General features: G+C 44.2%; 1 protein-coding gene across 7 annotated transcripts in view; it reads right to left on the bottom strand.

Moving 5' to 3' along the window:
- Positions 1–6,615: 6,615 nt before the first annotated feature.
- Positions 6,616–24,733, bottom strand: part of LOC147635951 (outer envelope protein 80, chloroplastic-like) — a 77,971-nt gene continuing 59,853 nt past the window's right edge. Inside the window, exons 2-17 of one of the 7 annotated variants that reach the window (XR_015266470.1) lie at positions 24,305–24,398; positions 23,672–23,754; positions 23,486–23,583; positions 23,306–23,375; positions 10,019–10,115; positions 9,817–9,904; positions 9,691–9,726; positions 9,421–9,574; positions 9,180–9,335; positions 8,362–8,432; positions 8,168–8,246; positions 7,960–8,088; positions 7,717–7,864; positions 7,412–7,481; positions 7,173–7,327; positions 6,616–7,049 (exon numbers count right to left, since the gene is read on the bottom strand). Coding sequence is in view for 3 of the 7 variants with exons in the window: in XM_086801366.1 (XP_086657492.1) it covers positions 7,173–7,327; positions 7,412–7,481; positions 7,717–7,864; positions 7,960–8,075; positions 8,168–8,246; positions 8,362–8,432; positions 9,180–9,335; positions 9,421–9,574; positions 9,691–9,726; positions 9,817–9,904; positions 10,019–10,115; positions 23,306–23,375; positions 23,486–23,583; positions 23,672–23,754; positions 24,305–24,398 (1,515 nt within the window). In the remaining 4 variants the exon portion in view is untranslated. Of the gene's footprint in view, positions 7,328–7,411; positions 7,482–7,674; positions 7,865–7,959; positions 8,089–8,167; positions 8,247–8,361; positions 8,433–9,179; positions 9,336–9,420; positions 9,575–9,690; positions 9,727–9,816; positions 9,905–10,018; positions 10,116–23,305; positions 23,376–23,485; positions 23,584–23,671; positions 23,755–24,304; positions 24,399–24,733 lie in introns of all 7 variants that reach the window. The other 6 variants (XM_086801366.1, XM_086801367.1, XM_086801368.1 and 3 more) reach the window with 6 other exon arrangements.

Raw genomic sequence — 24,733 nt, 5'->3', positions numbered from 1 at the left:
ACTTCCTCGTCACCCTCTTCTTCTAAAACCAAATTTCCTTCGCCAACCCCACTATCCTCTTCAAACTTTCCTTTAACGCTCTAGCTACCAACCTCATCAACTGAGGTATGCTCCTCAAGTACGGACAAGCCACAGACACCAATGCCTCCATCGAGCTTTTTATCCCCCATGGCCTGTATCCGTACTCGTACCCCGCTTTGAACGCCATTGCCACCCTCACCTTTCTTGAATGAAGCGATTGGATCACCCTCTACTACGCCTCGGCGGAGGGCCTACAAGGCCCTCTGCGCGTCGGGACCTGCCCCCCCCTTGCTCCACTTTTGGCCTCCTCGTCCTCTACCACCGTATCTATTGCCAAGTGGAGGTTGTCTCTGCCACCGCCATTATCCGATTCGACGACTCTCATATCACCTTCCCCTTTGACATCACCCCCCCCCCCCCCGAAAAGGCCCACAAGGTGAAGTCTTTCTTCTTCTCCAAATGCTTGGCGTGCAACCCTGAGGCCAACAACAATGATGATGGTGACAAAGGCCATGATCCCCCCGCCACCACTCCTACGAACCCCCCACCATCCACGCCAAGCACCAACTTCCCTCCTTCCATCTCTTCACCCGCCACCCTAACCCTCTTTCCCTCAACTCATACAACCCCTCCTCAAGTTCCCTCGTCACACCACCATCACCCCCTTGCTCCCTCCATCTTGGATCGCACCTGCCCATGATCCCAACAGATGTTCCCTCTACATCGGCATGCCCACTGCCTCTCCTTATAACACCTTACTCGGCACCGCCCCCTCTTCCTCCAAAACCCCTCCACCTTAACAACCTCAACCCACTAACCTCCCTTCACCCACCCCCCTGGAGGAGGAAAAAAAACCCCCCAAACAACACAAGAGCACAAGGAGGTGGATCCCTCCATCAATCCCCTAAACTGGCGCGATCCCCTGGACCGTGCTGACTTCAAGAAGCAATAAGAATCTTGCTAAGCCGGCAACTCCAACAAGTACCACTCACCAGGATAATGGACCACATTGACATTCATGTCCTCCGTCTCGACGCCAAGCATGATGCATGGAACCGCCCGCATCCGCACAAACAATGTAGCGGCTACTCGGCCCCACTCTGATGCTCAACCCCTCACATTCGATCTTAAGGGTGAGCAGTCGGTTTGGCGGCGACCTTTCCTACTCAAGCCACATATTTGGGCTGAATACTGAAAAGCCCTCTCTGCAACGCCTGCATCAACGTGGCTTACCTCCCCATTCGCAGTTTATTGGGCCTGGGACCTGTTCCACACCAAACAAAAAGAGAACCCGAAGCTCCAATTCAACTTCCATGGTCCCCCCCTCCTACATCTCGGAACCCATGCACGGAGGACAGCATGCTCGCTCAAATACATGTTTTCATAATCAAATATGATCAAGTGCCGGATCCCTCCATCGTTGCCACAATCCACTTCTTTGACCTCATCATTACCCTATTGGCAGAGTTCCCCCAGTGGCACCATTACCATGAAGGAGCCCCCAAGGCCTCTACTTCAACCTCAATAAAGCCCCAACCCTCAACAAGATTTTTGGCTATTCCAAGTGTATCTAGTGGATGCATAGCGTCTCCAAACCTTCGAAGACATGATGGAGACCGCATTCTGGACTAACTACAAGGCCTTTCATCAATCCCACCAGTACCCCAAGTCGCAGTACGATTTTGTCCGCACATACTCCCCCGAGGATGGGCTTGAATTAAGAGGGGTCATGTTAACCACAATGATTAACATTATTTTAAAGCATGGTTATGCTTCATGTAACTCATTTTTATGTAAACCGTGCTAAGCGCTTCATGTAAAAGATATATGGGATGACCGAGCTTACGACGTATGTAATGCCGGCCATCGAAAGGGATACAATACCATTATAGGTTGCATACTGAGCCTCTAGCAATAGTGCTCCATCCATCACACCCCCCCACTAGCTCAGTAGTTTCATAGTTTATTTCATGTTCATTTTGTCCTTTTTTTTTCTGGACATCCAAAATACATTGACAGTTGTACAGCCTCTAGTAGACATTAATACAACTCTCTCTCTCTCTCTCTCTCTCTCTCTCTCTCTCTCGTGGCTATGGTGGTGAGCTTGTGTGTATGCATGCTTGCTTGCTTGGTTGTATGTGTGCATGTAGGTGATGCTTCCTTTGCTTGCCTCTCCTTCTCCTTCTTTCTCTAACACTCTCTTCCACTCTTGTACACATGAAGACATTAAGTAGGAGTGGAGCTCTCCATAGCTCCTTCTCTCATTGCTCCCCACCAAGCTTGAGAAAGCTCTACTTGGTGATGGAGTGACCCCCTAGCAGCTTCACATCGAGGAGTTAACCCTCATTAGGGTTGGCTAAGCAAACTGACCCTTGCATTATCTCTTCTCTCTTCTCTTCTTCTCTCGTGCAAGGAAGTATGCTCATTTAGGTGAATAGAAAGCTTGTAAAAGAACCTATAAAGGAGATGTGATGAATCCAAAGGTGCTCACCCTCCCTCCCCCCCTCCCCATCCAAAAGGCGCCTTTAATGAGTGAAATATAAATTTGAATTAATTACTTAGTTGATAGACATCAATACCAAAACCTTAGAGGGCTAAAGATGATGTTAGGTTTTTTCAACCTTATTAATCAAGAATTTTCCAATTGATTTTCCCAATTGTCATCTCACGAGCCTAAAAACAGAGACAAATAGTTATGCATTGGAGATCTGCACACATGGAGAGGGTTGATCTATGGATAGATATAGATCAGGATATATGTGTACACGAGATATAGATCAGGATATATGTGTACATGGAGAGGGTTGATCTATGGATAGATATAGATCAGGATATATGTGTACACGAGATAGACGGATGGAAATCCTTCCTCCTCTTCATTGCCCCCTGTGTGTGTGTGTGTGTGTGTGTGTGTGTGTGTGTGTGTGTGTGTGTTTGAGAGAGAGAGAGAGGGAGGGAGGGAGGGAGGGAGAGAGAGAGAGAGATGGGCCAAGAGAGGGGGGCTATGTACTTCAATTCCCTAACCCACATAGTCATGTACACAAGAAAGAGATATAAACTTTGAGAGAGAGAGAGAGAGAGTTAAAGTACCTGCATACATGCCACGCGAAGGACATGCGTAACATGGAGGAAGGTCAACACGCAACAAGGCATGGTGCAACTAAAAAATACCAATGGAGAGAGATTCCTAAGCATTGTAGTCTAGTAGAAACTATGACTTTTCTACACACAGTAGAGGCATCATGATGCTCTTACATGAAGAGGTAATAGGCATAGTAATGGGGAGAAATATGCTAGAATGCATGATGCCAATGGAGCCACAAGGCCAAAGAAATTTTCTAAGGCTAATCATGTCTAATGCAAGCCCAAAGATGGTAAACAAACAGGGGATGCATGTGGCAATAGTGAAGTCCCATACTGCAAAAGAAGCATGTGGCAATAGTGAAGTCCCATACTGCAAAAGAAGCGGCTACTCACCTCAACAAAAGAAGTCAAGTTCAAACAACCAACCCTTAACAACAAGTTTCCCATGCAAGTGGAACATAAGACATAGATAAGGAACTAGAAATTCCCTCCAATAAGGATCAAGAACAGTAGACTCCATGGGAGCCATCTAAGATGCAAGGCCATTACATGTAAGAAGGGAAGGGGGCTATGTGAATGAAGATGTTGAAGGCTAAAGGGGCACAATGAAACAAAAGAGTCCTAACAGGTTGGGAGGATCAAGCAAAGATAAAGAAGAAGACACTCACGATTTCAAGTCATGGGTTGACAAGGAGGATGCAAACTTCGTGGACAAATTACTATCCCCAAGTTCTAGGACTCACAAGTAGAAGAAGCTTATTGAGTTGGAAGCTCAAGATGTGAGCAAGAGGATAAGGGGATTTACAACCTAATGGAAGATGATGACTTATTTATCACCAATGCCCAAAGGAAGCATGACGACTTCAACAAAGCACACAAGATAGACACCAAAGAGTAAAAATTTGGTTGAATTCCCTCTCAACAAGGAAGAAGAAGAGGAATGGCTAGCTAAAGCAAAATGATAAAGAGCTTCCATGCATCAAAGTGGAGGTTTGCTATGAGATGCGGTCAAGAAAAGGGCGCGGCAATTTTTAGCAAAAGGATCATAAGCCCATGGACATGGCAAATTGGATGTTCAAAGTAAGCACATGAAGTTGCAACCCTATATTTTGTATCCAAATGCCAAGGTGGCCAACAATGAATGCATGCAAATGAAGTTTTAGAGATAATAGCAACAAAGGACTTAGCATACCATCATAGAGAGAGGGAAATCTCTATGATATTGCACACTCAATAAAATCATTAACTGTAATCCCTCTGAGCAGCACTACACACTCAACACTTGCCATCTCTAAGGGTCAAGACTTGGGATGATGTCTATGGAAGGCCATGTCAACACAGAACATAGTGTGCAACACCTTCCATGTCTTTGAGTCATGGCGTGTGATAATGTCAATGGAAGGCCATGTCAACAAGGGACATAAAGTAACCTTGACTCACACTTGACTTCAAGAGTATATTGCACCTTCTTTTCATGAGGTTCACTAAAAAAGCCTCTGAAACCTCTTAAGTAAAACCAAGGTTGCTTTTTGATAGGCGTCATGCCTGTTTTTGGACATTTTGGCCATAATATACAGCCACTTATTTTGAGTGACCATCTAAAAATAAAGTAAATTGTGAAAAAACATTATTTTGACTAAACCCGTCATATTTTGAAGGGTGACAGCCCATCAAAAATTATCCTTGTGCAAAACCACGGACCTTGAACTCCTAGCTAGTAAGTGCCTCACTACCGTTGTACGGCAAGCTTGAGTGGCACTGGACACTTACTAAAATATCTGTAAAGGATGAAGCTCTATAATGCTTTCTTTAAAAGATTGAAGCCAACATAAGTAGCAGCCACAGTACCAGTGCCACCCACCAAGAATGAGGTTATTCTCTGCTCTTACAAAAGCCATGTTGACTTGCTTGGCTACAAAAGCAACCCTTTGATTGATCCGGATGCACCTTTGGCCACAATTCACACATTTAACGCTATACATCTTGTTTTCAGCCCTCCAACCACCTAGAACACCTTGTTTCGACATTGCAACATATTATAGACATTTATTTTTGTTAACCTTACCAAAAGGACCACAGTTATAATCTGTGTAGGATTCACCCATCCATGTCCCAAGTAACAAAAGATGACCCTAAAAAGTGATCCTGCTGATTCAAGCAGCAACACATCAACAGTAGTAGCAGAAGCCAAGAGCCAGCGGTGAGGGACAGGCTGGGCAGGTCTACTGCTACCCACAAATACCATATGCGCAAAGACACAAGGGAAATATCATCAACAAACTTTGGCGGTTTATTGTTGCTATCCTAATGCATGTGTAGGCTGGCTGCCAACTTTGGCTTGCAAAGTTCTGTAATATGGTTTCTTAGAAGGTAACGTGGGTAGGTAGTCAACTTGCCAAAATGCTTTGTGCAGGTCTAATAATGGCACTTGGCTTTGGGAATGCTGTGTGTGCAAGTCTACCTGAGTTATAGGGTTGTCATGTCCGAGCTTGAAGATCGCATGGACTAGCTATAACATGAGCTACAGATGCATGCAGATCACAATAGGGATGTAACTATGCATTGCTATTGATAATTTGTAGGAAGAAAGGAGAAAAGGGGAAGCTCATGCGCTTGAGAAGGTTGATATGTGGGGCTTATCGGACAAAGATCCTGCTGTGCTGGAGGATTGAACTTGCGATGCTCGGACGGCTTGGAGTTCTGTCTAAGACACAAGTCACTTTGAGACCCGGGAGACAACCGAAGCTATATGACGGGTTGGGAATTCTGTCTAAAGACACAAGTCACTTTGAGACCCGAGAGAAAGCCGAAGCTATGACAGAGAGAATGATTTCATCCTTGCAACGATATAGGCCAAGTGAGAGGAATGTTAAAGCATCTCTCTCTCTCTCTCTCTCTCTCTCTCTCTCCAAGTTGCTCTAAGACTTGCAAGAACCTGATATTGAAATCCATCATAGTTCATTTCTACACTCCATACATTGCACCGCCAACTGCTGTTACTCCTAATGGTGGGCTGTAGGCCAAACTTGGAGGAAGGTTGTAGGCCAAACCTGGAGGGCCTTCTAGCATCGGCACCATAGCCAGCCAAGGATTTGCCTATGTTTCTAAGGCTGGTTCTTACCTTCTTTACTGGGTTCTGAGCCCAAATTGACATCACTATGGAGGGGTGCATTGCTTCATCATGAGACTCTAATGTAAGGGTTAGGGTAACAATTAAGGTGACGGTTGGAAGCTTTCTACTCTCAGGATTTTCCTGCACTGCCACCGTCAGCAGATGATTCTACTGTGAGGAAAAGCATGATAGTTCCAAATGGAGGATTTGTTGTTTTGTTGTGATATTTTTATGAAAATTTTATAACTACGTGGAAAGACATGGTGCTGAGTTTTCTGTAAAAAAATCTAGTGTGTAATGCTTGAAAGCATGTACACATACTTTTATCAAACCTTACATAGAACGGCATTGATGTATAAATTTTTGACTTTACGGTTATGTTCCTTAGGTACAAAACAAAGCTAAATATAGATACCTAAATTCATATTGGAAAAGGATAATTTTAAACCCAACAAACCACTAGGAGGCAAGCTTTTGTAAGCACTGTACAACCCAACAAAAAAGTACCAAGCTTTCCTTAGTTTGGAGCAATTTGTTTCTTTTAATTTGGCTTAAAATATCGTACTTCTGGCTCTTTGAGCCCTTGGAGCAAATTTGGTATGGCAGGCTGCTTTATGATAAAAATTACTCATTTAAAACACAACGTAGCTTATATCACCATTGAAAATCTCTTAAAGAAATCACTGTTTTTCAAGGCACAAGATTGTGCATGTGGGAAGCATCACATCCCAATCTCTCAAAATGTTGCGATGTTGGTCTGCTTTCTAGACACACAGCAACTCATGTCACCGGCAAAATAAATTCGCATTCTTCAAGGCACATGGTTGCACATCTGCAAAGCATCCACATTCATTGTGTGATGATGTCATTGTGATCAGCAAGCACTACCCTGAGTGGTTGGCTTTGCAACTACTAAAATTGGACCAAATGAAAAGGTCACTGCGCAAGGCAGTACCTAGTTCCTGTATCCGATCCCGAAATGAAATCTCCGCTGATTGATATCATTTAATGCATACTCAAGGCGCAACGGACCAAGAGGGGAGTCCACTCGAATGCCAGCCCCGTATCCATATCCAGTTCCAGGCTTACCACGGGCACCAGCAGGGTCCCCTGCATATAAACAATGCAGAGTTTCAAGCAGCTTTCTAGATACCTGGGTCTGCTTTCATAGCATCACCACATGCATACACGCACCTGGAACAGTCTGGCCAGATCCGAGATCTGTGCCATAATCAGCAAAAACAGCACCTTCCACTGGTCCAAACTGAATCCAAGACGCAACCATAATTTAAAAAACACTGAAATACCTTACAAAGGAAAATGCACCCTTCTACAGCACATGCAAAGCACCCACACGCACCCATGCATGCCCGCCAGGTTGCACGCGCTTGCATTATGTTCGCATGTACATGCACATAATAGCTTTTCCAAGTTTATATGCACGATACTACATTCACTACAATGGTAGCAACCGTCTAGCTGATCGGAGAAGCAAATACCATTGGAACTGATATTTCACCACTTGCCACTATGCACGATCGACCTGAGCCCACTGCTCCCTCCTCGTATCCACGAACACTATTTGTACCTCCAATGGGAAAGGCTTCATGGGGAGCCAGATCTCCAATTACTGTACCTCCCGAGAAGCTGCATAATTTAAGAGCAATCATGCGACACTGCTTTAGTTCTCTCTAAAAGATACAATGCCATATCAGATGACCAACAAATGCGCACGGTACCACCTGGCAATGCAACGTGCAGGACCTATTTGAACTCCTTGTCTGGCACGAAGGTTTAACCGGTTGAAAAACAACCAGTCTTGTGCAATGGGCATGCCTTGCTCCACATTGAAAACAAACTGATGGTACATACTTCAGAATCAAAATATGGGGCAATGAGTCAATTTCACACCTGAATGTAAGAAGCTTTTACATAGATTAAGCCCTTTACCTGAGAAGAGCCATGATCTCCAGAGTCCGTGTAAACTGTTTCAAGCTTAGCAACAAGCATGTCATCATACACCTTGCCACTGTGCACAAACGGGCCCTTTTCAAACCAAACGACCCTCAAGACACTACAAATCCCCAAGAATAAAAAAAGATTTGTAAACCATTACAAGATTGAAATAATCAGCAGATAATCACCTAAAAGTCAAGGGACCACCATACATATCCACAACTTTGGGGCATCCATTATCATCTCGGGCTCCTGCACGCTGAGAAAATAATTCCATGTGAGAATACTGCATTTAGAACTAAACGTCTCTTTACTTACTCTTTCACCTTTGACCATGCATTGGGGAGACTTAACTTTTTGTAGACTAAGCAGGTAATGTGGCATGATGATATGGCGTCATGACATGGCATGCTGACAGGTTGTGTTGGGTGTCAACACGAAGCCCTTGACGAGCTTTATGATTACACAAGAAGGCTTAAGAATAAGTTATGAATAATTAGGCATTGTATCCAGCACCACTCTTTAATAGACCTAGTACCGTAAGTACAAGAGCATGAGCCGCCAATTTATAGCTTTTGTTGAGGTGAAGCCTCTATGACTTAGCATTGTAACACTGCCTTTTTCATTTTAGTCTTTGTTCCCCTGCATTAAAGCCACTAAGACCTTTGAACATGCATTTGGGACACTTAACCTTCTTATAAGCATTTGATGTGGCATGATCATTGTGCATTTTGGGTAGTGGCACCGAGCTCACAACAAGCTCAACCCGTAGACAATGCATTATACATGACAAGACTGTGCATAGTTAAAAATGATCAAGCATTTTATCCAACAAGATGCCCTCTTTGTTTTTTAGCAAAAACTACATTAAGTTATATCAACAAATCTTTCCTAGGCCTCTAGAAGCTCTCTCTCCATTTCTTTGTATTGGTCTATCAACAGCTGGGCATTCTTCATCCTTTCATCTGTAAGTTCCTCCTCAACTTTCTTTGTACAAAGCTCTTACCTGGAAAGATATACCAGCAGTACCACTCCACTTCGGTCTCAAAGGACGGCTGTAGTCCACCCCTGCCGTTAGCCTGCCAATGGTGACCCCCCCATGTAGGGGGCCCGTTGATCCTCTTCTGATACCGTGGACTATGGTCCCAGGAGTCCGAGAATTCTGTCATAGAGGTAATTAATGAGAAAAGTGAGCAATATATTCTACATGTGAAAGCTGGCGGTGCAGACATGGACAGAACCCTTACCTGCACAGTAATAGAGCGTGATGTACGTTTATCATCTCCTTCAATCCAAGGGTCAGTATAATTGATTCTAAACATCGAATCAACTTGACCCCGCTCCAACGATATGTTTAACTTCTGATTTTTCCCCATGACATTTCTATGGGAGTATGCAAAACTGCGAAGAACAGAAAACCTCTGTAGTCTGGATCATTGATTGTGTCCAGCCACAGCATCACTACCAGACAGATGACCTAGAAACAAGTACTATTTCAATGTTGAGACGAGGCAAACCTTCCGATAAGACCTGAAAGAGGACCACTTGTAATGCTGCAAGGGGAGAAAAATAATCAAAAGATACCTTTATATATCACGGACAGTTTATGCAAGACATGACGATAAAGAACAACCACCCCCTACCCACTGCCTGATAAACCACCCCCCGCAGAGAATCCTCCAGGAACACGCTCGACTACATTCATGGTCAAATCCACCATACCAGTGTCTGCTTGAGAAGAAGAAAGCAAGAATCAGTTGACACTTGGAATCACTAAGCCTGTGGCTACCTCATGCTTGTAGAGGAAATCAGGCTGTGTATTGAACCGAGTACAAAGGGAGTTACCACCAGCAGCAGCCTGAGGAACTATGTTCACATCCTCCATGATGCCCATGGTTAAAACTGTCTCCACATCCCGCCTGCCTTGCTGCAAACTGTAAACCTGAAATGTACAACATATGTAAACAAACGAAGAAGTCAAAGAAGGCATGCCTTCAATGTACATCAACATATGTAAACAAATGAAGAATTCACCGATGAACGCATGCTGTCTACAACGATTTTCTCAATCAATTCTAACAAACTAATTGAGAACCTTAGCTAGTGTAATATTGTAATGTTAAAGCTGTCTCGTTGTTAAAGTCTCGATTGGTTTTTAAAAATCCAGAAAGCAGGAAGCCAAACAAAAACAACACAAGCTTTATGTTTAGTAGCTTAGTGGCATAGAGCATAAGCTTCACTATAGCGTTGAGAGTTCAAACCTTTTTCACCCCTCTTTTATTAGGAGGGTGGGTACCTTTGTATGGCACCTTAACTAAGGTATATAGCAACTTGACTAAGGTATACCATTAGATATTGCTTGCATTAAATAATTAGTAGAATTTTTTAAAAGTCCAATAGTAGACAGCATCCACGGATCATTTTGCATGTTTAAACTAAATTGAAGTGAATTTGAGTGTCCACATTATAGATGTCCAATTATAATCTATATGATAGTGTGAAAGGATACCATATCTACATGATGTCGGTTAAGATGTAACTTCACTAAAGTCAACTTTTCTGTTTATATAAAAAGGGAAACCTAAGCAAGGATAGCTCGAAACCCTGTTGGTGTTAATGAAGAGGCCATGCAGGGTGGCCAAATGGGCGCCCAGGCCTGCCCATAGGTGGCCAAACCCTAGCATACAGGGCACCTAGACAAGCAAGCAGGGGCCTGGACAGGATGCACAAGGACTGGACACGGCACACAGGAGCTGGACAGCGCATACAGGAGGGCTGGACAGCACGGGTTGACTGGACAGATCACGCAGAGCTGGTCTGGACAGCGAGCAGAGAATCTGACACAGAAGTACAGGATGATTGCACACACACAATTGTGTGGGCCAGGTGGAGAAGGAACGCTTAAAGAGGTGTGAATGATAAAAAGGGAAAAGCACGAGTTAAAAAAAGCATACGTGAGCTTTCTTTTTGTGCTAAAGCAGAAGGGAGCTAAGTTTTAAGGCCCAGCTTTTTGAAAAGCACAAAACTAGAGCAAAGGTGCTTTTTTCAAACTCAATGTCCCTATAAATTCAGCCCCACCCTTCTTGTTGGCTCATACATACAATTTGTGCAAGATCTTTATAGGCCATCTCCAAGTTATTGGTCTCCGAAAGCTGCACACTTCGTCTCAGCCCTCTCATCCACCCTAAAAGCTTTTCTTCTAACCTTTTACTTCTTTCCAGCCCATAACCCGTCACCATTCTGTCACTGTTTTTCTCGAAGTTAGCACGCATATTTCGTGTGCACCGGAGATATATGGAGTCAGTGGGCATTTAGTAAAGTCATCCAACTGTAACAATGTGGAGTCAGTTGGCTGACTTTGAGAAGTGATGCCACCGGGATGGCTAGGATTTTACTCGCCACTAGCAATTAAGGCTAGAAGGTAGACAAGAGCGCGATATCCACAACCCATGTGGGGGAGGATGTCAAGCCCAAGGTTGATCATGCCTTCGCCAACCGATGACCATGCGGTTGTCAAGTGGTATCAAGAGACTTTTGCTAAGTGGGATATTCACACATTGGAGCATCTAGGAATGGCTCAATAGTCTTGAGTTCAAAGGCCCTAGGTTGTGGCACTGATTTTCAAGTACTTTTTAAATTTTTTGTTGTAAAACCCCTAATTAATAATCTTTAATTTTTTGAGCTCTTTGCCGAAATGAGATGGAATCTAATTTGTCGCATGCTCTTACTCTTCCACATGAGAGGATAGTACTTTTCCAAACGGTGAAGAGATCATACCTAGTCTTACCACATGAACCCTTCATGTTATCCGGATAGCCACTAGATGACAGATAACAAGCACTATTGGCAGAAGTTGGCATAACCTAGGAAAGGGTGCCGAGCTAGGCAGTCTTGTGGTAATGGTCATAATCCAAGATGCCTAGGAGGCAGAGGTTTCACAGTGGCTTATAGACAACCGATAGAGTTGACTACCGAAGCCAAGGAGAAGGATTCAGGTGCGGTAGTGTGTGTGTGTGTGTGTGTGTCTGCGTGTGAACCACCTCTATTGGGATAAGTCGGAGCTTATACGTGTGTAACGCTGTGTGCATTAAGGGTCAAATGGTTTGGTGTGAGAAAGGCCTATATAACAAGGGCTTGTACTTCATTTTATATATCTATAATTCACATCATTTGTACGTGCAATATCCTCTCTCTACAAAGCCATCAGTCCCACATGAGATCATTCGAGCATAGATGGCTGCTGCACCACTCGTAGTAGAGGCTCTTACCAGGTCAATATCTTTCCTCCAGAGTTTATGGGAGCTCCCTCTACATAGGTATGCTAGGCTTGCTTTGGAGTCATCACAACAGCTTGCAAAAAGGGGAGATGAGACATGCTGGTATGCACAGATGACTACATGGTTTGCTCTACATGGATCTGAAGCCTGGCTGAACTGTACACGGCTGTAGAAACACCTCAATGAACTGATCTCAAGCCTACGCACTCTTCCCAAGGGCATGAGGAGGGGCTGCACACCTGAGGCTAAGAAAAGAAGACGGTGGACTGTTCTAAGCTATGTTAGAATGCTGTAAATGCTTATGAACGCTGTGTTACCTTCACCAAAGGGCTGTAGCCATGTATCGATGATGCATATAGGCGGAGGAACTGCTGTAGAACTGCTGTAGGACTGAAAACACAAGGTAGGACTGCTGTGGAACTGTAAACGCAGGGCTGTACTGATGCTGGACAGAAAACGCAGGACTGTTTGCTGTTTTGGGGACTGTGGAGGACTGAACTGCAGGCGGTTGTGTACTATGCAGACAACGCAGAGATGCCTACTGAATTGGGGCCTGAAAAGGTGCTGAAAACAGGCACCTATGTCCTGAATGGCTGCTCCTAGCTCTGCAAGGACTGTAGTATGCTTGGACTGCTGAAGATGCTAATAGGAAGCAAAACGCAAGACCTCCTGGCTGGAGAAGCAAACGCGGAAGCTCCAACAGGGCTGGATTAGTCTAGGACTGAAGGCGGGGATGCTCCTAAGGCTGAGGATGAAAGTGCCTAGCTCACTCAAGACTGAATGGGAAACTAAGCCCTATGCAAGCCTATTTATACTAACTAGAGGCTGGTCAACTTGGCTGGTCATTTATTTAATAAAGCTTATATTTATAAATGACAATAAATGCTAAATAAATACTTGAAAATATGGAAAAAATACTAGATAAATCCTAGTAAATTCCGTAAGGCTTCTGGGATGTTCTAAATGATGCACATGCATATGAATGCATATTATGCAGTATGCAAAGTGCTTTCTGATGCAAACCCTAAGGCTTCTATTGACTCTACATGCATGAATGATTCTCTCCAAGTGGGTTAAGGGACTTGACTCACTGCCTGACCCGCCAAGGCTGAGGAATGACCTACGTAGCTCGTGCCTGACTTATCATGGACTGAGGATGTACAATGGGGTCACGGTGTACGACAAATATCATCCTACTGGTGGGTTCTAATACTGTACAAATGTTGCACTGCTGATGATGAGCCAGTTTGTCACCATGCACTGAGTGCAGAGTGCATGTGACATTCCCTCCTACTTAGCTTGGCGGCAGGTTCATGGCTCCCAAGTAATCCGCCAACAACTGGGGGTACTCCTAGAAGAACTCCTCGTCGAGCCATATGGCTTTGTGGGCACCTCGATCTCGGAATTTCATATAGAACTGACATATCCGTCGACCGGAACCATGCTTCCATCGATAAAGAAGGATCTGCTCGGGCTCAATAGCTGCTGCTTCATCTACCACGTTTGGCTGCTGTTCATCTGAAACATCAAACACTTCTCGACCAACATATGGTTTTAGCCAAGAAACATGGAAAACATCATGCATTGTCCAACTGGTAGGCAACTTTAACTTCATGGAGACATCACTTAACTTCTTAACTATTGGAAAAGGACCAAAACTACAGAATGAAAGCTTGGGACAATGTTTGCCCACTTGTTTCAATCTCTGTTTTATGATACGCAAATAGACCCAATCCCCTTCCTTGAAGTGGACATCTCGTCTAGACTTATTTGCATATCTACTATATGCTTCCTGAGCTTTGGTCAAGCGGTCCTTGACTGACTCAATGATCTCGGAAAATGCTTCCGTGGTTTTATTAGCCTCTAGAGATGGAGACACCGTTCTCGTCAAAAGAGAAGAAAAACGGCGACCAAAGGCTCCTTCATATGGAGTCCGTCCGACACTGGATGAATGAGTGTCGTTCAAGATAGCTTGGACCAATGGAAGATAATGTTCCCATTTGGAATGCTGCTCATGACAGTATGACTTGAGAACATCAAAGGCCAACTGGTTATAAATTTCTGTTTGGCCATCTGTCTGCGGATGGAATGCACTAGACAACTGCAACTTAGTTCCGAAGTTTTTAAATAATGCCCTCCAAAAATGTGAGGTAAACTTGGAATCTCTGCAGAAAACGCAGAGATGCCTGCTGAATTGGGGCCTAAAAAGGTGCTAAAAACAGGTGCCTATGTCCTGAATGGCTGCGCCTAGCACTGCAAGGACTGTAGTATGCTTGGACTGCTGTAGATGCTGATTGGAAGCAAAACGCAAGACCTCCTTGCTGGAGAAGCAAACGCAAAAGCTCCAATAGGACTGGATTAGTCTAGGACTGAAGGCGGGGATGCTCCTAAGGCTGAGGATGAAAGTGCCTAGCTCACTGAAGACTAAATTACCATGCACAAGTGCGACCTCCTCTATGAGAGCCTTAGCCATTGCCACCCATGGCTCTTGAGATACACACATATCTTGCAATAAAGGCCATCTCCTCCTAATGACCATATGTAATCTGACATCTAATAGGGCTACCCCTCCACTCCTCTTCGGAGTGGTAATATATTCCCAAGTAATTCACGTCTGTCCTTGCTTATTTCCTACTCTTTTCCATAGCATAAAACTAATTGCCAGTTGTATTTGATGCAAAGCTTTGCCCATCCATGGTAATAAAGGCAAGAAAAAGATATTATGCTACTCATAATGGATTGTGCTACTTTGAGCCAAACATGCATAGGCCAACCCTGAGATTTCCAATACACAGACTTATCATTTATCCTTGCAAAAATCCATGCCAACAAGACCTGTGAATCAACATCAACTCCAATCGATAACCCAAGTGGTGTGTGATGCATCTCCTTTGTATGACCTGTCCATTCTATCCCAAACTAAGAAAATCGCTCTCAATACAGTTTATCAGAGCAGATTTCTGCATATTAATGTATAACCACAAAGCAAGACCAAAAGTATCGCAAACAGCCATAGCCTTCTGAACATTATCTCTTTGAGCCTTAAAGAACATGAAAGAATCATCTCCCAATGCCTGGCCCACCATCTGCTCTCCGCTTGTTAGCAAGCATTAGAAGTAGCTTCATCTTTCAAAAAATTTCTTAAAACCATAAAAAAACCCTTGAATTTGACTAATTTCTCTTAATGGACCGAACATTCTCAACCAACTCCCAAGTCGAATCCTCTATTTCTCTATCTTTCCATAAAAATTTATTAACCTTAGGGATTAGTCGACTACAAAGTTTCCTTTCCCTGAATTCAAGTACCTTTTCAGGTTCGTGTAGAACATAAGATAAATCTTCGACTTCAACGAGTTCTTGAGGAGTAACTGTGTTATCCTCACCTCCCAGCTTCTCTTTTAACCTACTGACATGAAAGACTGGATAAACTCTAACATGTGGAGGCAGTTTTAGTTCATACACAATCGTACCAATTCGACGTATAACTCGAAATGGACCACAATATCTAGGAAATAATTTCGAGCATTTTCCCGTTGATAAAGTCTGAGAGTCTTTAGGAACATTTAAATAAACCAACGCTCCTAGTTCAAAAGACCGAGATGAGTGTCCTCTATCAGCATAAAACCGTGCTCTATCCTGAGCACTCCTGATAGAATCCCGAGCTTCAATCAACATTTCCTGCACATCACGCAAGAAATCCCTCAATGCATCAAGCTTAATGTCGTTTATCGTTACCTTTGCTCGATAACAAGAGCTTTAGAACTTGACATATGAGAATTGAGTCTTCTAATACCTTCTCTTACGATTGAAATCATCCAATCATCCCCAAGCTTTATCTTCTCTTACTCGTACTGTGACTTTTCTCTTTCGAAGATCTATGGTAAAATAGCCTTCTCTTACAGGGCTACGCCATACTATTCTTTCTTTAAAAGAAAAGCTATGGAGTTTTGATCTCTTCCTCCGAAAGACCATAGCAATCTAACCTTCTTTTCTAAGATACTAGAAAAGAATGAAGGAATATATACATCTCAAGCTCTAGGATTATCTTAAGGCTACTTGCTGTCTTCTTCCAGTTTTCCCTGTATAGAGACCCTGACAGAATCAGCAAATTGTTTCGGCCATAACTCTCTGATAAAAACTCAGAATATGGTCGTATAACAAGTCAAAAGAACCGAAAGGCGTCTAGTCTACAAGCCATCGCGGGTAGAATAGGCAAAAACGTATGTATATAGCCGCAAACGTGTCATCTTTAGAAACGCATTGCTTTTCCACATTTTTAGTATGCATGGACTCTAAATATGTAAAAGTACTCTAAATATGACCTCTTATCACCTAAATTCGAATTTCTATTTTTGGAGATACTTATCTCTTAATAGAACTATTCTTGTCTTCTTATTTCTTTTAGGATTTTTAGAGCTAATATTTTTATTCTAACACTTTCCTAATGTTTCTAGCCTTATTGTCTCACTCTTCTCTAAGTACACTCTCTTTCCTTATTGAAATCTATATTAAAAGAGACACATACATGGCTTGGGAGGGACCTTACAAAAGAGATCCATGTCCTTGGACAAAAGGCTGACGGTCCCGAGAATAAGCACCACCCTGACGTGAAGTAGCCCGGCGACCATAAGTAATAGGAGGATCATGCAAATTCCGGATTTCCCCTTGGTCAAATGACTAATTCATCTTTTTGCCTTTACGGCTAACCACATCTTTCCAAGGAGCCTCCTCCTGAACTACTTGTTTTCCTCTATCCTCAACCTGGTGTACATCAACATGTTGTACATCAAAAGTATTGCATGTGTGCTCCACAACCATGTAAGAAGTATCCTTGCCCACCTGAGACTCCACCTCAATAGGCACCCCCTGATCTTTGTCATTGAGCTTGCACTCAGCCATGAAATGCCCTAATTGATAACATTGAAAACAGTGTCCATCAAAAGCTCCCCAATGGAGCTTGAAATGCATACACCTCATTCCTGGTGACTTAAGACACAACCATGGAGGACGGGGACGAGCGGTATTCCATAACATACATAATCTATTCCAATTGTTGGACCTAGAATGGACGGAACCAAGACTTTTCCCAAAGATTGCATTGCATCATGCAGTAGAGGCCAATACATAGCAAGGCAATTCTCCACCTCCACCCAAATGGGACATTCTTGCTTAAGAATTTCTTGAAACTCAGCCAAGGGTCTCCATGGAACGGCATGCACCAACTGGCCCTCAAAAAACAAAGGCACTTTCTGAAGCACCAACTGCCAAGCTTCAGGCGTTTTAAACATAATTTCAAAAAATTCCTTGGGTCCATCAAAAATTTCATCTACCACATCTGACTACAAAAGGGACGTCAACCACTGACGGATCATATGCATTGGCGGCAAGCGCCCTGTGAAAAAGAAAATTGCAGCCTTCTTGTGGAAGGCTGCCAAGACCTGTAAAACATGGGGCGTGACTTCCAAAACATCCTCTTCAGGGATATCCACTACCTTTGATTCATTATGTTCCACATATTTCTGAAGAAGGGAATTTAAGAAATCCAACAAGAGATCCCAATCCACCTATGCATCATTACAAACATTGTTCGACCCATCACCCACCAACAAGGACATATTTGTCTCCGAGGTTAGTGCCACAACCATAACATCATCTTCATTGTCACCGCCAGAACATTTAGGCCTCTTAGAAAAGCCTAGCTCACGAAGTTCATCCTCTGTCTCGCCTTTGTCAATGTCAAGACCCAATGTAGCCATTGTTTGTTAATGAAATCTTCATTGAGAATCGACATCTCTCCCACTTTCTCCTCTCTCCCTCTCTCTCTCTTTGTGCTGAAAGCCTAAAACAGCAAAATACAACTGTACAAAACCCTAAAACAGCAACCCCAAACCCTAAAACAGCAGATTGAAACCCTAAAAACAGCAACCTGAAACCCTAAAACAGCAGTTCAAAACCCTAAAACAGCAGCCAAAAACCCTAAAACACTAGATTGAAACCCTAAAACAACAAAAAACAGCAATTTAAAAACCTAAAACTACAGTAAGAGAGCAACTCAGAACCCTAAAACAACAGAAAAAAGCAATTCGAAACCCTAAAACAACAGCAGACAGCAATTCGAAACCCTAAAATAGTAGTAAGAGAGCAATTCAAAACCCTAAAACAGCAGAAAACAGCAATTTGAAACCCTAAAAGAGCAGCAAGCAGCAATTCGAAACCGCTTCTCTTCACACAGATGTTCCTCTCTCCCCCCAAACTCTCTCTCTCTCTCTCTCTCTCTCTCTCTCTCTCTCTCTCTCTCACACACACACACACACAAGATGCACAGCTTTCCTTCCTGATGTTGAAACTTGAAACACAAGATAAGCTACAGCAACCTTCAGTGGCAAGATTCTCTCTCTCTCTCTCTCTCTCTCTCTCTCTCTCTCATTGAGTCATTGCTCAAAAGTCAAGAGTTAGCTTTCTAGCCTCTCTTTCCCACATCCATCTATGGTCTCTCTAAAGCTCTCAAGTCTCAAGCCCTCCATCTATGATCTCTCTAAAGCTCTCTCTCTCTCTCTCTCTCTCTCTCTCTCTCTCCAAGGCTCCATAATCCATTGCCCAAGCGTTAAGTTCCACCCTCCTCCCCCTCTCTATACTCCTCTCTCTCAAGCCGCTCCTCTCTTCATCAATCACAATGACAAGAGACATGAATGAAGCTTTCATATTGCATGCTATCCATGTCTCGCAAGCCACCGGAAAATCAAAATGCTATAGGTGGACTTGCAAATATTGTGGCGAGCCTTACGTGAGCGGCCACACTAGGCTCCAAGAGCACATTGCAAAGGTGAGGGGGCAAGTGGCCCCATGCAAGGAAGTGCCTCAAAACAAAGTCGATGAGATATTTAGAGCCATTAGGGATGTCAACCGCCCAAGTAGGAACTCAAGTGCTCGTAATGAGGTCATTTCCCCACCACCAAATACTTCATGTCCCGCCGCCTCCGTAGCCGCCTCTGCCTCCTCAAAGAGGCCAATGTCCGACCAAGGTACAAGGCAACCTACTTTAGCCGAAGCTACTGGGGATTCCATGGCTCCCCTATCACATCTTTGAGAGCATCAACGTCAAGCGGAGATAGAAATTGCACGCACCGTTATTGAGTGCAATCTCTCCTTTAATGTGCTCAAGGTGGAGCAATGGAAGACATTGGTGAAAGCCGTTGCAAATGTGGGCCCGATACACAATGCATGGACCGACGTCTCATACCACGACATGCACACACAACGATTTGACGAAAAGAGGGAGAGAATTAATAATTTTCTAGTGCACGTGCAAGCGAGCAAGATGGGCCAAGTATGGGTGTAGCATCCTCTCTGATGGGTGGAGTGATAGAAAGAAGAGGAGAATCATCAACATACTTGTGTCTTCCCCTCTAGGCACATACTTTGTACGAGTGGTGGATTCCGGGAAGAAGGGGAGGAAGACAATGGGCAACTTCATATATCGTCGTATTAAGCAAGCCATCATTGAGGTGAGGACCGTGAGGTATGCCTTGCTTTATGCTCTTGAAAGTTGAGTCTCAATCATTTGAGGCATGGAAGATTAAGTTACTTAGAAAATGTTTTGGCATGTATGTAGGTTGGTCAGAAAATGTGGAGCAAGTCATCACCGACAATGCATCGAATTGCCGACAGATGAGTCGCTTATTGGAGAGGGATTATTCCTCCACCGTGTGGACACCATGTGCGTCTCATTGTGTAGACTTGCTCATGGAGGACATGGGCAAATTGGAGTGGATGAAGACGATCATGCAGCAAGCCACCTCCATCGTCACCTTTTTAACCTCAAAGGTGAAGGTGCTTGCTATGTTCCGCGCACATAGCATCCTCGAGCCAAATAAGCCTTCCATCACACGCTTCACATACATGTGGCTTCTCGTGGAGAGACTATATGATGTGAAGACACCCCTCGCCAAACAGTGGTCAGCCCGGAGTGGATGGATTGGGATGAGAGAGGGACGAGTGACACAAAGAACAGGCAAAAATTGTGCTTGCATGATGATTTTTGGACCAAGGTGCAGAGCATTGTTATTGCCATAACCCCTTCTATAGTGTTTTGCGCATAACCGACATAGAGGGTGCTACATTGGGCCTCTTGGTCCACTTCATGCGAGAGGCCACCACCGAGTTGCATGCTTATTCTTCCCTCGACGAGGACAAGAGCGAAGATCTTTTTGCGCATTGTGGATAGGAGATGGAGGTGGATGCGACGACCTATCCATGGTCTTGGCACCTTCCTACATTTGACCTACAGATCACCCGCCCTCTTCACTGACATTGAGTTGCTAGAGGACCGCGATGCCTTCTTGCCTAAGGCATTTGCCACCTTGATACATTTGGCCTACAAATCACCCGCCCTCTTCACCGACATTGAGTTGCTAGAGGACCGTGATGCCTTCTTGCCTAATGCATTTGCCACCTTGATACATTTGGCCTACAAATCACCCGCCCTCTTCACCGACATTGAGTTGCTGGAGGACCGCGATGCCTTCTTGCCTAAGACATTGCCAGAGGAGTTCCATGGGAAATTCCTGGAGGAGCTCATTAGCTACAATGACCAGAGGGACGAGCTGCACTTTCATCACCACATACTTGAAAAAGGGAGTATCTTGTGAAACCCCTTTTTTGGTGGGAGACATTTGGCTACACGCTCAACCGCCTCCAAAAGGTGGCTTTGAGACTCTTGGCTCAAGATTGCGCTTTGGGTGCATGTGAGAAGAATTGAAGCACCTACTCTCTCATACACACGAAGCTCCACAATCGCTTGAGCACACGACAGTTAGAGAAGCTACTGCCACACTAACTTGCACATGTTGCATGCCATGCACGAGATGGACTCAGCTAGACAGGTATAAGTTACAACTATACTTATAGAGTATAGTAACTAGTTCCCCACAAATGCTTTTTGAGTTTTATTTGATAATAACTATGTGTCAATGTACATTATCACTTGTAGGTCAATGTGGACGAGTTCAAGGTCACAAGCGACTCTCTCAAGAGTGTCCACAAGGAGGTAGATAAGGAGGAGAGATTGTATGCAAAGCTCGAGGAGATTGATCGATGAGTTTCTCGAACTCGTCGTGGGCGCGCAACAAGCAGTGCGAGTAGACACTGCTCTGCTACTAGGCACTCGTGGATGCACCTTTCGTCCCGGCTCCAGTAGCACAATGCAAGCCCACACACGACGAGGTTCCCGTAGTTCTTCCTTCCACTCTTGCAATTGAGAGCCCGAATTTGATGACGAGGGCAACATCCTTAGCGAAGGTGACTTCAGCGAGCGCTCCAATGGGCACTCTCCCATTGGAGATGATCCTAGCGAGAGCTCTAATTTTGATAGTGATCACTTCTCCATCTAGCCGCCTCCATCTAGATTCTAGCCCCGACCCTCTAGCCTCTCTTTTTTGTACACTTCTTCTTGTACTACCTGCGCCTAGAGCGCCTCGCATTGTATGACTTAGCCTATGTATGTTTTCAACTTGGTTTTAATAGAATTTTGGTTTGTAACAACTTGTCTTTTCTTTGAAATTGAAAATGCCTTAAGTTTGTAAGTATTTTTTAAATAGTTTTATCGTGAGATAAGAGAAAAAAAAATTATATTTCCCGTACGGTGTCCCAGATCCCTGGTAACGGCATCAGGACAGTGCATCCCATACATGTTGGGTCCTCACACACATGGCATCATCAGACACAAGGCACAGTCCCTCCAAAAAGCCAAACAGCCCCGCTCCCACAAATCCAAGCCATCTTCTCAACAGCTTCGGTTTATAGATATACCCCAGCACCCTAGAGCAGCACTGCCACTCAGGGTGGAGTGTGGACATTGACATTATGTACCATCAGGCTAGGGAGGAGGATGACACATGATGAGGATTCCTTATTCATTGTACATGCAGAGCCCGTGTAGTACACGGACCTGTCTCGTTTGTTAGATCGGTCTTTTCTTGAATCTATGTTTTATGAGCTTCGCGCACTCTGATATCTCTGGAGGATTTGTCATATCTGAAGCTGTCAGGTGGAGCATCTCCTCGGACCAGTGGGTCTTGGCCGTCTAGGTCGCTGCACCTAGATCGCTGTCTCTGTCTAGGGAAACGTCCGGGAGGCGGGGTGGCACATGTGGCACATGGGCTGTCAGTATGCCCTGCTTGATCCATCGAGTAGGGTAATCTGGATCAGAGCTCTTTTCTGGTTGTCAGTGGAGGCCTCCATCCTGGGTCGCATGAAAGAAACTCGTGATGGGGACCTAAGAGGTACCTAGGGTGTGCATCTGTGCCTCTTTGCATAGCTGATCTAAGTGGCGACACAGCTCCAGCAGATAAGAGTCCCGTGCATCATTGGCCTAGGAAATTAATGACTCCAGACAGTGGGCCAAATCCCTCCCTAAAGGGGCAATATCAAACCCCCTGTGTTTCTCATAGTACACTGGGCATCTGATAAGATAGTGCTCCTCCGTCTCCACATCTAGTGCACAGAGTTGGCAAATCCTGTTCTCCCTGGCAATGCCCTCTACATGCCCATCTCCATGCGTAGGCGATGTGATGAGACTCTTATCTGGCAGATCACAATTCTCATGGCATGTGGCGTGTCTGTGAAGTTAAGAATAATTTTTAGAATGTGTTTTCTTGAAAGTTTGGGGAGAGAGAGAGAGAGAGAGAGAGAGAGAGAGAGAGAGAGAGAGGAACTTAAAGGAAAATATGATTTTTTCCTGCATTGATCTTTACTAAGCAAATAAAACATATCGGCCTATTGCAAAAGAGCAAGCCAAACACAAGCCAGTATCTAGAATTGCTTGAACTTGATTAAAACGAGTTCAATCCACACATGCCTGTCCTTTTTTGGTAGTCAACTGCCTAAGAAGAGTCTCTGGCCGTGTCTTTCCACTAGTCGGCTCTCCACTGCTAGTACAAGGAATGTGATGAGTAATTAAAGCATAGAGCCCCATTACTCCATGACATCATAGCTAAAAATTGAATGGTAAAACACAAGTGATAGGGGAAACACATACGTCTTCCTGTCAAGAAAGCGGATATTGATACTGTTAACCACTGCCTCCGACACTTGGACTCGTATGATGCCACCGGATAAAAGCTCAATATCTGTAACCTACAAAAGATGCATGCAGTGATAATGGCAAATTGCGTAACCACCTTTTGAGAACATAAACAAAACATTAGGGGGCTGATTAGATTACTTGTGCGAATAGACCACGTTCCATGTACCACCCATTCAACGTGTCCAGCACCTTACTCAGTCGCTGGATATTTACAATTTTTCCTGTCAAGTTTTGCATGGGCATAGTCAGGCTTATGCAAACCAGCAGCCTATTTGTGATTGAAGCCACAAAGATAAAGCCCATACATTAAGACAAACTGTGCATAGGCACCTGTCCTATAATTACATGAGTCCCCTAGCAGACAGCACCTAATTAAAGAATCTAGAGGGCTTAGGCCAGTGGGTGAGATTGCGAATGTGAGGAGGAGAGAGGCTCTTAGCATTAATCTATATGAAGAATGATTTTGGGCCCTTCACCTTTGAACGTATATCCTAGGGCCTCTCCCTTGGCAATTCCTCTTCACATCGTCCACCGGACCTAAGCCCTCTAGATTCCCTAGGTGCTGGCTGCCAGGGGACTCCTGTACAGCATAAATATAGGGACGTGTAACACAACCCTAGGGGAATACGAAACATAAAACACCTTGAGTGGGTAAACTTCCTACTACAAACTAAAACATTATGCATGCAGGCCCTGCAGGGTCAATACATCCATTGGATCATGGAGATATATGAAGCCTTGAATGTTCAAAGTTCACAGACGACAACCTACCAAATTCATCTTTAAAGGCATCTTCTATGATCCTCGTTGGAAGAACATTTGCACCATCACAGACCAGTCCTTTCAGCTCATGATTTGGCTCCACCTTCAGCACACACTTGTTGTGTTAGACTAATAGCACACAGTAGTAATGTCCATAAACATTCTATAGAGCTGCGGCAATGCATGCAAAAATGTGTCCTTTGATCAGGATAAGAGTACTTTAATCCAAATAAACAAGTCAGTCTTGACTCCACCATGTCTTCTGTAGAGACATGTCCAGTGGTGCCTTGTCAGCAAAAACTCCAAATCTAGAACAAAACGTGACATTCCCTCCAGCTCAAAAGATGTCCACCGTTGCTGGAATGGGAGGTGCAAGGGAGAAGTACTTTCACAGCACAGATTTTAGATATCCATGGTTTGCAGTCTAGACCTGTTATA

Source organism: Cibotium barometz, chromosome 8 (genome assembly GCF_041138505.1).
Source record: "Cibotium barometz isolate CiBa-2024 chromosome 8, ASM4113850v1, whole genome shotgun sequence".
NCBI lineage: Eukaryota > Viridiplantae > Streptophyta > Polypodiopsida > Cyatheales > Cibotiaceae > Cibotium > Cibotium barometz.
The sequence above is the reverse complement of the archived record's forward strand: the minus strand, read 5'-3'. Positions and strand labels throughout refer to the sequence as shown.